At 44.2% G+C, this 12,979-nt stretch overlaps 1 protein-coding gene across 3 annotated transcripts in view; it reads left to right on the forward strand.

Annotated features, from left to right (window-relative positions):
* The window catches only part of COL4A6 (collagen type IV alpha 6 chain), a 181,500-nt gene that overhangs the window by 62,200 nt on the left and 106,321 nt on the right, over positions 1 to 12,979 (forward strand). For all 3 annotated transcript variants that reach the window (XM_081179281.1, XM_081179280.1, XM_081179282.1), the window contains exon 4: positions 3,432 to 3,515. In XM_081179281.1, coding sequence (XP_081035407.1) covers positions 3,432 to 3,515 — 84 coding nt within the window. The remainder of the gene's footprint in view (positions 1 to 3,431; positions 3,516 to 12,979) is intronic.

Below are 12,979 nucleotides of genomic sequence, written 5' to 3' on the forward strand. Positions count from 1 at the left end.
GTGTCACTCTGGGTTTTTAACCAGGGTCACACCATAGTTAAAGCCAGTAGAAGGAAAGCATGGAGGATTTGTTATTGGCAGGGAGTTCAAATTCTGCAGCCCATCCCCTTACAGTGCAATCTTAACACATGTCCACTCAGAAGTAAATCTCATTCAGTTCAATGGGGCTTGTGCTCAGGCAGCTATGTATCAGATGACAGCCTTAATCACGGTCAAAGGACAGGCCACACTAGAAGCCCTAAGAATAGCTGTCATCTATTTTGAATGATGAAATGCAATGTGGTTGAACGGTTGGAACTGTTGCCTACCGAAATACGCTTAACCACTTGCACACACAAAGCACAGATGCCTCAGAGTAGAATGCATTTTATAAAAAGATTTAAAGGAGTGCAGTGATGCCTGGAACGTTCTTCTGGATTTACCATGCATACATTTGGTTTCCTCCCCAAAATCGGGATCCATTCTAGAAAGCCAAGAGCAGACTTTGAAAGTCGACCACATTAGTATTAAGTGCAGGGCCGTTTGCTATTTAAGTAATTTGGGAGTGTCTGATGTCGGCTCCTTCCCGTAAATAAAATAACTTGTGTGACATGTAACACCTGGTCTTCCGCCAACTGGCTCCAGCGTGCTTCCTCCCCTTCTCAGGTTTCTTTCATTCACAAGTGAGCGGAATGACCTCTTGGTGCAGGGAAAGGAAAGGAAACTTAGAAGTGGGGTGTGAATATAACATTTTACAGGGATCATTAATCTGTCCCCCCTTTTTAATTTTTATTTGCATTTTCTAAAACAGGAACAGAGAGCATATTTAACCCCCTCCCATCCCCCTGCTCCACTTACAACTTCCTACTAAATGCAGCATGTATACATATACCATATGACTTCCCTTCCACACTTTTCCTGATCATTAATATGTTTTCAGTGGAAACACTTGATTTGGGCCTGCTCCACACTGGTTTGGAATCAATTGACCAACGAAGACATTTGTGAGTGGATTCAGATATTTATGAAATATGTATATGCAAAATAAGCTGCTCTGGAATGGCAGCAGCAAATTAGGTTAGTGAATCTGTGCAATCTGAGCCCGTAGACCCTCTCTATGCCCTTTCAGCAGACACTGGAAGCTTCTGGTCTTTGAAATGAATAAAGATTTATAACCTGCTTTCTAATATTTTAAATACAATTTCCAAGGTGGCACACAATAAAGTTTGACAAACTAACAGCACATACAAAGAAAGAAACAATAGAAAATCACAAAAAACAAAACCAGATCAAATAGGTAAAAGGGTATAAGTGACATCATGCTATCAAATAGAAAATAGCCTACAAAACACTCTGTGGCTAAAATCAGATTTTGTCATTCGGGGAACAGCTTGGGCAAGTAAACACATTTCCAAAGAAAACTGCTTTGATTTCTTTCCCTGCTCAAGCCATTTTCCTGCGTGAGGCCAAGGACAAGATTGTAACTCCTCCGTTCTGTGTACCAAAAGCCAACTGTATTGTCACTTGAAGCTTTCTCCCATGATACCAGCTTTGCATGGGGGTACAATGCAGATTGCATATCACACACAGCTCTGTCAACTTTATGCCCCTTAGCATCTGCCCCTTAGCATCTACCACCTGAATCTGTCTCACTCTGCCCAATGACAGAGCTTGCTCTAGGCCTGCTAACAAAGCTTCGAGCTTCCAAAAAGAAGAAATGTTTCCCAAACCAACAGTTGATGTATGTAAAAGCCAGAATAAATGTTGCACAAAAATGCATTCAAACAATATGATCACAGGGGATTCTCCCCCTCCCCTTTTTTTTAACGAACTGGTGTACAAGTGCACTGCCAAATATCCATGCATAGCACACATAATAAAACCAATTCAAGTGTTCCCAACCTTTAACATCAAATGTTAAGATTTCAGTACAGTATACTAGTTTCAATTTACAGGGCAATCCTCCACACCAGGGGTCAGCAAACTTTTTCAGCAGGGGGCCAGTCCACTGTCCCTCAGACCTTGTGGGGGGCCAGACTATATTTTGAAAATGAATTCCTATGCCCCACAAATAACCCAGAGAGGCATTTTAAATAAAAGGACACATTCTACTCATGTAAAAACACACTGATTCCCAGACCGTCCGCGGGCCGGATTTAGAAGGCGATTGGGCCAGATCCAGCCCCCTCTTTTTTCCTCCCTCCCCCCACCCTCCCACACAAAACCCACCCACCCCCACCCCCCAGCTTCCCTCAGTTCCAGTCTTTGGTTTCTCTGTGAATGCTGTTTTCTGCATGTTACAAAGTTGTATAGATCCCCAAACTATTTACCTGATTATTTATCAATAAAAAGTTTGTGAATGTTTATTCAAAGCCAGCCAAGGAGTCCAGTTCGCTTTGTTGCGTCTTCAAATACTTTGTACAGGGTCCCCATTCATCTTTAAAGTCACAGTTACCCTTGTTCCGTTGCTTATATGTCAGTTTTGCCCGTTCTGCATAATCCATCAATTTTTCTTGCCATGATTCTTTAGTTGGGGTTTCTTCAGTCTTCCATCCTTGTGCTATTAAAACTCTCGCGGCCGTTGTCACATACATGAAGATGTTTTTCAGCTTTTTTGGCAGATCTTTCCCTACAATCTGTAACAAAAATGCTTTTTAACAAATGTTAAATGGAACATTTTCTTCAATTTGTTGTATATCATTTCCCAATTTTTTTTGTTACATTACAATCCCACTACATATGATAAAATGTCCCCTCCTTTTCCTTACACTTCCAACATATATTTGAACTAGTTTTGTACATTGATGGGAGTCATAGTTCAACACCTGGTGGTCCCCACAATGGTTATCCCTGGTAGAAAGCATAGTGTGGCTTAGCATGAAATCATGATTATCACCACAATGACTTACTGTAAAGTGTATGCAGACGACTCTCAATTTGTGTGTGTATGATGCATGCCCAACCATGCATGCATGCCCCATGTTCGGCACCAGAAAAGGGCGGGGAAAGGGCAGGCTTACACTCCACCGATGGGGGGGTTGCTTGTATTGAAATTCTACATCTTTGGGCTTTAGTGTGTTAGGGCACTGTGTCCTGCTGTGAGTGGCTTTATTTATGTCAGCAGGATTTTAGGGCTGTAGGTGTACATTGCTGCAATAAGTGTTCTGTGATTTACTTATTATTTGGGGGGAGGAAGTTGTATGCGGTATAAAAAAATCTTTTCGACTCTTTAAAGTCAGGAACCTTCATATCTTTCTGTTTCTCACAGTTTGAACTAGTGTTTTATTTAAAGGTACAAGTTGATATATTTGCGATCCAGTGAATTTTCAGGCACATTGCAAACATGTCAGAATGGTAATGAAACAAACCATATCTTAGGTGCTGTATAACTGAAGAAAAAATTGGAAGGGAAAATGTTAGCTAATTTTTATTTTTTATCCTTTTCCATACAGGGCGGGAAGAAATTTTATAATGGACCTTGTGGGGGTCGAGACTGCAGTACAGGCTGCCAGTGCTTTCCAGAGAAAGGTGGTCGGGTAAGTTGACTCTTTCTTCTTCTTTTTGGTGAAGGGAAACAGGGCCCAAGTTTCTTATCACAGCTGTCTTTTCTCTCAAAGAAAACAGAGCTAATATGCTTAAGACCCTGTCTAGTGGATTCATAAGGCGAGGAGAGTGAGGAAGAACAGCTGCAGGAGAACACCAGGCCCAGCCAAAACTTTGAAATCTCACATAGAAGACTTAAACCTTACAATCTCTGCACCAAAGCTGCAGCAGAGCCAGCCAGTTAACTGGAAAACAAAATACAGTAGATTCCTGTGTATGGACATCAAAAGAAAAGTATTATTACAAAGTCCCCGGCTCTGTGAGCTTCGATGTCACCTTTGAAGGGCCATTGCTCTTCTTATTTCTCCCTCTGGCCCCATCCACTTGATACAGTGGTGCCTTGCAAGACGAAATTAATTCGTTCCGCGAGTTTTTTCGTCTAGCGGATTTTTCGTCTTGCGAAGCACGAAATCCCATAGGAATGCATTGAAATTCAATTAATGCGTTCCTATGGTCAAAAAAAGTCCAAACAAAGCCAAATTTGGTACAACAAGAGTTTATTAAGTGCTCTTTAAAGTCACACATACTGTAAAGAGCATTTCAAGAATTGAAGGAACAATAAATTAAGTTTCTAAACATGACAGAAAAACATTTAAAAATCAACAAAGTGTACATTACATTTTCTAAGACTCTGGGGGACAACTCGAAGAAGGTTCCTCTTCCACTCTTTGCTTCTTGCTGAAGAACCCCCTCCCCAACTGTTCCCCCAGCCGCCCACCACACAGAAATTCAAATCCAGAATTTTTTTAAAAAAACAGCAGAGTGGCCCAATGATCACAGAAAATCATAAAAATGCAGAATAAAACCACACAAGCTTCCAGATTCTTGTAAACCCCTCCTCAACTGTTCCCCCAGCCACCCACCACACAGAAATTCAAATCCAGATTTTTTTTAAAAAACAGCAGAGTGGCCCAATGATCACAGAAAATCATAAAAATGCAGAAAAAAACACACAAGCTTCCAGATTCTTGCAAACCCCTCCCCAACACCAAGTCCTTGAATTCCAAACACCCCAACCCAAAATCCACCCCCCCAAAAAAAGTTTTAAAAGTTTAAAAGAAGTTTTGGAAAAGCTTCAAAAATCACCAGTCTTCAAAAACCTCAAAAAAGGCTACCACACCGCGTTCTATGAGTTGCTCCTCGAAGTCAAGTCGCAACTGTATTAACGGTGTTAAGAAAAAGGAAACAAACTTGCAAGACGTTTTCGTTTTTCGTCTTGCGAAGCAAGCCCATAGGGAAATTCGTCTTGCGAAGCAGCTAAAAAACGGAAAACCCTTTCGTCTAGCGAGTTTTCCGTCTTGCGAGGCATTCGTCTTGCGGGGCACCACTGTACATTTAAAACAGTTGCAAACCACGTTCAGACAGTCATAACTTCCCCCAAAATAATCTTGGAAATTGTAGCTTGTTAAGGGGTGCTGAGAGTTGTTAGGAGAACCTCAACACCCAGACAGAGTGGCTTAACAGTCAAGCCCTCTTACCTGGGAACTCTGCGAACTCTAGTTGTGTGAGGGGCGGGTGGCACAGAGCCTAGGACTTGGCGATCAGAAGGTCAGCGGTTCGAATCCCTGCAACGGGGTGAGCTCCCGTTGTTCGGTCCCAGCTCCTGCCAACCTAGCAGTTTGAAAGCAGGTCAAAGTGCAAGTAGATCAATAGGTACCGCTTCTGGATGAAACATCTGCTTTGGATCCATTCCAGTCCGGCTTCCGCGCTGGTCGTGGGACCGAGACGGCTCTGGTCACCCTAACAGATGATCTCCGCAGGCAGCTGGATCGAGGCGGGTCGGGGCTGCTGATTCTTCTAGATCTGTCAGCAGCCTTTGACATGGTCGATCACGAACTCCTGGACCACCGCCTTGCCGACGTGGGGATCCAGGGCACAGTCCTTCAATGGCTGCGCTTGTTTCTCTCTGGTCGGGGACAGAGGGTGGTGCTTGGGGGGGAATTGTCATCGCGCCACTCCTTGGTGTGTGGCGTGCCTCAGGGTGCGATTCTCTCCCCGGTGCTTTTTAACATCTTTATGCGCCCCCTCGCCCAGCTTGTCTGGAGTTTTGGGCTGGGTTGCCATCAGTATGCTGATGACACCCAACTCTATCTGTTGATGGATGGCCATCCTGACTCGGCCCCAGACACACTGACCAGATGTCTGGAAGCTGTGGCTGGATGGTTACGTGGGAGCCGGTTGAAGTTAAATCCTTCGAAGACAGAGGTCCTCTGGCTGGGGCGGGACAATATGGGATCGAGGGGGGCAACTCCCATCTCTTGCGGGGGTGCAATTAGTGCCAGCACCGTCCGTTAAGAGTTTGGGTGTAATCTTCGATACTTCCCTCTCTATGGAGGCGCAGATTACAGCTATAACAAAGGCGGCATTTTTTCATCTCCGCCAAGCTAAGCAGTTGGCCCCTTATCTCTCTCGCCCTGACCTAGCCACTGTGATCCATGCGACGGTCACCTCCAGACTGGATTATTGTAACTCGCTCTACGTGGGGCTGCTCTTGAGACTGACCCAGAAACTTCAGCGGGTGCAGAATGCCGCGGTGAGACTCCTTATGGAGTCTTCGCTGCGAGATCACATTCATCCGGTACTATACCAGCTGCACTGGCTCCCGGTGGAGTACAGGATCAGGTTTAAGGTGCTGGTTTTAACCTTTAAAGCCCTATACGGCCTAGGACCCTCGTACCTACGGGACCGCCTCTCCTGGTATGCCCCACAGAGAAACCTACGGTCTGCAAATAATAACATCCTCAAGGTCCCAGGCCTCAGAGAGGTTAGGCTGGCCTCAACTAGAGCCAGGGCCTTCTCAGCTGTGGCTCCAATCTGGTGGAATGCTCTGTCACAAGAGACTAGGGCCCTGCGGGACCTGACATCTTTCCGCAGGGCCTGCAAGACAGAGTTGTTCCGCCAGGCCTTTGGTCAGGGCGCAGCCTGACTCCCTCCTCTGGCAACCTGCACAGAATTTTGCTTAATTGGTTGCCATCAATTTGATTTAATTAATTTTTATAATGAAATATTTTTAGATTGTGTGACTATTTGACTGTTTGATTATTTGATTGTTGTTAGCTGCCCTGAGCCCGGCTTCGGCTGGGGAGGGCGGGATATAAATAAAATTTATTATTATTTATTATTATTATCCAGCGGGAAGGTAAACGGCATTTCCGTGTGCTGCTCTGGTTCTCCAGAAGCGGCTTAGTCATGCTGGCCACATGACCCGGAAGCTGTACGCTGCCTCCCTCGGCCAATAAAGCGAGATGAGCGCCGCAACCCCAGAGTTGGTCATGACTGGACCTAATCGTCAGGGGTCCCTTTACCTTTAATAACTCTCATTAAACTTCAACAAACCATAGTTCCCAGGATTCCTTTGGGGAAGCCATGGCTGTTTAAAATAGTGTAGGCCTCTTTCTACATGTTCCTGGAAATCTAGTTCAGGCCTAGTTTATATATGGAGTTTAGTGGCTAATAGGACTCTTTTTTTTTCTTTTCTCTTTTTTGATCCACTTTGGACTGAAAGTTGGAAGGTTGGGTATTTTAAATGCTGCGTCATGGCGAAAGATTCCTTGCATACAGCTAAACCAGGGGTCTGCAACCTTTAAGACAAAAAGAGTCACTTGGACCCGTTTCCGAAGAAAAAAACCTGGGAGCCGCAAAACCATTGCGACATTTAGAACAAATATAACACTGCATATATTGTTTCTTACCTTAATGTCCGATCTGACAGCGGGCGGGAAGGTGACGTCGGGACAGTGCATGAGTAATGCACGCACCGCCCCCATGCGACGGTCACAGCCAGTACAGCGCCCGCCACAGTGGGGAGTGTCGGGGCGCACAATGCGCCTCCTCCCCTCGCTAGTATCCACCCCGGAGCCGCAGCAAAGGTGTAAAAGAGCCACATGCGGCTCCGGAGCCGCGGGTTGCAGACCCCTGAGCTAAACCCTTCTTTGTCGACAAGAGTAGTGGTTCCTTCTTGTACCCAGTGTGTGGATCTCACATGTTCTAGTTTAACATGCACACCTGGTGTTTGCAACATGCTACTTTCTAGTCTTCCAGAATCTGGTGCCTTCCAGATGTTTTGGACTGCAACTCCCATCAGCCGCAGCCAGCATGGCCATGATCCCAACAGCTCCAGCATCGTGCAGCTGTGCTGGCTGGTGCTGATGGGTGTTGCAATCCAAAATAGCTGGTTGGGGCAGGCTGTAATAGACCCTTTCTCCTTTGGTCCAAATCACGTCCATCTCCTTGAACAATACTTCTGACGAATGATGTAATCATTGACGGATGTACTGGGTGTCATCATCCTGTCTCTTTCCATTGCTTGGGTTCAGCTGGATTGTTTGAACTGGACGCATCACTGTTGACCTTGCAGTTCAAACTCTTGGTTTTATCCTTTGTGAAGATGTCACAAAGATTTTGATTTGTTTTCACAACTGACCTGGGAACTTGGATGAACTTTTACTTTTATTTCTTGTGGGTTCTAAACTATTAGGTCTAGTCATTGCTTTAAAATTTTGGGGGTGACATGGTGGGGAGTAACACCCTTCCCTAGAAATTCCAGCTCCCATAAACAAGAATTGGAGGGGACTTTTATAGCAGCATGGAAGCATGCAATTAGCTCAGTTCAGGTATCACTGAAACCATAGTTTAGCATAACAACAAAGATGCAGTGAGCCTAATACTTCAATGCCCTCCTGCCTGCCTTCTCCAGTGTGGCCCCAAGGAAAAGTTCAGAAACTTTTCTTCCAGTTTAGATTAACTACACTGTATGATTGTTTTATTTTAATTTGACAAAAAAATATTTTTAATTGACTAAACCTCTACGTGGTTTAGAAAAAACAGTATAAAATATTCATTAATAACACCAATAAGACCAAAGATTAAAGCCATATATGAGTGTATGTAATAAAGTGACATGTTAACATGAGGGTTGCATAATGGAAAAGTTTTTTGCAGGCTTCAGAAACAATATAGTAAAGGTGCCTGCCTAACATCAGTGGGCAGGGAGTTCCAAAGTGTAGGTGCTGCCACACTGAAGGATCGATTCCTTGCAAGTGCAGAGCATCCAACTAAGAGCAGACCCACTGAAGTCAATGGACCTAAGTTTGTCATGTCCATTAACTTCATTGGGTCTACTGTAAGTAGAACTAGCATTGGATGAAGGGCAGTATAAAAATTTAATAAATAATAATGATAATGATAATACTGCCATTAATGCAGATTAGAACCTCCACCCAGAAGTGTAGGTTGAAATCCCACTCTTTCACCATTGCTAATGCTCTGCATTTGTGTGGGTGGAACGGTCCAAAGAATTAACCAGCATGGTAAAGAAATTGGGAATAAAGCCCATAGGACCACTTGGTTCTTCTTACTGGGCCAAGGGTGGGCACCTGGGAGCCTCCAGATGTTGGTGTATGCAATGGTTGGGACTGATGGGAGTGGGCGGGTCCAACAGCATCTGGAGTTCCACAGGTTTCCTGCCCCTGCTGTAGCCGATGATAGGGTTTGAATTTGGTGCAGTGGGAAATTCCAGAAACTCTCCCTGTGTGTGAAAGGTGCTTGTAGATGAGAACCAGATAGCTTAATTAAAGCTGTGCTCTGAAAGAAACAATCAGCAGAAGCTGCAAAAGGAATGTTGCAGATTTTCCACCTGGTTGCCATTCGCTCTTTGACCTGTAGCCTTAGGCGAGCTTAGCCCCTGAGCTGTTGCTGTTGCTGTTTTCACCCCCACTTCTTCTTCAAGCATTTGGTGAGCGTATTACCAGACAAGCCTTGCGGAGGAGGAAGTGGGAAGGTTTCCCCCTGACTCTGCTCTTTTTGGGCCATTAAGGAACGGAAGGGGCTTTGCACAGGCTCACCCACACAGCTGGCGATGCATCCTGCATGGTGCTCTGTGTTCTGTCATGTATTTTTCAATGCTTGCACAGCTTGGAGCAGCCACTCACCTCCCCCTGCCCTTCCTTCTCCCATACCCAATCTCCTGAGGCCTCCTCTCTTATCTGGGAAGATAACTTCTCTAAACATCACTGGAAATGTTCTATATGGTCCTCTTACATCCTATCCCAGCCCCCAAAAGTACAGGTCATGTGAACTTCGCTTTAATTTTTTCTGTGTCTTTGGCAATGCAACATTTTCTCAGGAACTGAACAATTTGTAATGAGGTGGGTTATGCCCTCTTATCTTCTGCCAGGAGGAGAGAGCCTGTGTGGCTTCTGAATGATCTTTTTAAATCAGCCATAAGGGAGGGGGGTGTCAGGTGACCGTACCCCAATATTGAAAAAATGCATTAGAGGGGTGGGCCCCACAGCCTGGCCCTAGCCCTACTGTCAGCATGCACACTTGCTTCACACCCCTTTGTTGGTACATTTGTTTTTTTTTTCTTCTTCAGCATTTCATGTCCATCTTTGGATAGATGCCTTGTTCAAGTTCTCTCTCGCATGCTCTGTTTCTTTTCCATATCCACATTAGTTGTAGATCATCCACCCATCACATGGGTGGTCATGCCCTCTGTCTTTTGAAATTGTAGGGTCTCCATGCAAACATTGCTTTATTCTATCAGCCTGAGTCATTTCTTGCCACATATCCTGCATATAACCATTTTAACTTCACATAGTTTTCTATTACATCTGTACCTTTTGATCTTTGTTGTATCCAGTTATTAGCTTTTCCGAATTTTAATGCTATTCCTAAAACTTCATGTTCCATGGCATGTTGTGTTGTTCTTTGCTCCATAATATGCACATATGGAACACTTCATATTTCAAATCTAAGGATATGTTTTAATTTAGTTATTTACAGCTGTATTATTATTATTATTATTATTATTATTATTATTATTATTATTATTATTATTATTATTATTTTATATCCCACCTTTTTCCCAGCTGGGATCATATGTTTGAAAACATTGTTATATAATACAAAGGAATTGGGGGGACTAGTTAAAAACAATTATTCAAATACATCATAACACATTTAGAACCAGCAATTAAAATTCAGTTTGCCCAGTAATCAATATAATCTGCACCTTAGCTTCCAAAGACATGTTGAAATAGGAGTTAGCCTGCTGGCAGAAGGATAAGAAAGAGGGAGCCAGTTTACCTGTTTTGGGGATCGAATTCCATGATATGGGAGCAGCCCCAGCAGTTACTATTGAACTGTGTCACTGATGTTGATAGGACTGAAAGAAGATGTTAACCCTTAGCACCTAGGAGGGAGATGTGATTTTTCAGGCCTGGGGCCAAGCCATAGATGTCTTTATAGGTCATAACCATAACTTGGAATTGTGCCCCCAAACAGACCAGTAGCCAGTGAGGTTGTTTTAACAGAGGAGCAGCATGCTCTCTGTAACTGGCTGGCATTTAGCAGGCATTTGAAGGAGATCCAAATGCATACCAGGAGCTTCTCCCAAAGCCTAGAACAGGGGTTCAGAACTTGATCTGATAAATAGGCCAGACCCCAACCTCCCCCACCCCTTCCAGGTCATTTTTACCACCCATCTGCCAGTCATCTGCCATCATTGTAATGTCATGTGACAGCGATAAACTCACATGGGGACTGCTGAAAGTGAACCCCTTTGAAGGTACACTTTAAGTACCAGTCAGCATTGGCAATGCATCCTCTTGGTTGTGCTGGAGAATTCCCAGACTGCCAGTTGTTCCTTTGCAGCTGCACTCTTACACATGACATCAGGTGTAGGGACATCAGGAGTGGGGAAAATGTCCTCTTGGCCAAACTGAAACCTGTGTCAGGTGCGGGCTGGAGGTTCCCCACCCCTGGCTTAGAACCTCTGATGCAGCCAGCTAGGCCCATTTATTCCTCTGCTCACCTGCACCAGCTGCTCTGCTGAGGTGTAATACCCGCAATATTGCATGAGGGCACTGCAGTGCAGCAAACATGGGGCCAATCCTCTAAGACCCATCTCAGTGGAGTAAGGTGCCTGGGTCCAGCTATCTGAGTCACCAAATAAAGCCACCTGTCAGCCTACAAACTGACTGTTGTGCAGCTGTGCAGCTGCTTCTCCAAGCCTAATCTGTTTGCTTCATTGTCCCCCTTTCCTTCACCCCAGAATCCCCCCAAAACTGTTTTCCTGCCTGTTCCCTTAACTGCTTTTCTGGTTTTGAACTTCATTTCCCCCTAATTCATTTGTCCTCTACCTCCCTTCGGTTGCTTTTCAAGAATAGGTATTGGGACTCTCAAAAGTAGGTCCCATCTTCTATGCATGGAACCCCATTGCTCTTCCCTTCATGGGAGATGCAGTTAGGTCAGGAAGCCTCTAGTTACTCAGTTTCTCATTTTTAATCAAGCCACAAAGCTTTGGTTACCAGCTTTAGAAAAAAGCCGGGATATTAAACCAAATTCAAACAATGGTTTAATATCCTGGCTTGTTCCAAAGCTGGTAACCACAGTTTCTTGGATGAACCAGGAAACTATTGTTAACTGAAGACATCTCAATTTGTTTCTTTGTTGCTCATGCAAAGGGTCTGCGTCTGTGGGCAAAAGGCTTATTCAGGTCTCAGGTTACTGAGTCAATATATGATTGTCTGAACACAGTCAATGTTGCTGAAAATCTTTTAGGAAATTGCATTGTAAAAAAAAAAAAAGAACCCAATAAGATAACCTTTTCTGATAATGCACATCTTCTAATCCATAGCAAATGTTAGTGTTTGTCAGAGAGATTTAAGTCTAGCCAATAAAAGAATCATGATATATTTTTCTCCCAATGGGTAAACATAAAAGTGGGATGGGGGGGAGAGAGTAATACTGTTGTTTTACTTGGGGGTTACAATTATCTTCAAAGTAAAGAAGTCCCGACCATCTGTTAGCTGTTATTCAACATGCATTTGGCAAAATTTCAGGTGAAAATGAGGTAATAGTAAGTCAAACAAACTTGCTATGCCAATGTTGTTTTTATTAACAACCACCAAGACCTTTTTTTTCTAATTTCCAAAAACGCTCACTGCTGCCAAATGGGGCATTAAGCAATTAGTGTACATTTCCTCCCTCTCCCACTCAGTACAAGGAGTCCCAGCCATTAGCTGGATATGTGTGCGTGCCTATAGTGGTGAAATAAAAATTGTACATTGCAGCTGCTACCCTACCCCATTGCAGTTGTGCAATCAAGACAGGATCCATGTACGTGTAGGTTGTGGTGAGAGTTCTGCAAGCCTGGAGAGCATGTTTGCCAAGACATCTCAAGGACCAGGCGCTGCTGGTCATATCTTGCTCTCAAACATCTGGGTGTTTGGTCAGGATGACTCTTGAAACAGGCCATTTGTTGATCTTCCTGGCTGTCAGTGCCTGTAATGAACAGTGAGAGCCCTTGGGCTGCCTCTGGAGACAGCTGCACTGTTCTCCACAGTCAGATACAGGGCTGCCTACTCCCATGTAGACATTCCTCAAATGGGAGCCA

The sequence above is a fragment of the Podarcis bocagei genome, assembly GCF_964188305.1.
Source record: "Podarcis bocagei genome assembly, chromosome: Z".
Lineage (NCBI taxonomy): Eukaryota > Metazoa > Chordata > Lepidosauria > Squamata > Lacertidae > Podarcis > Podarcis bocagei.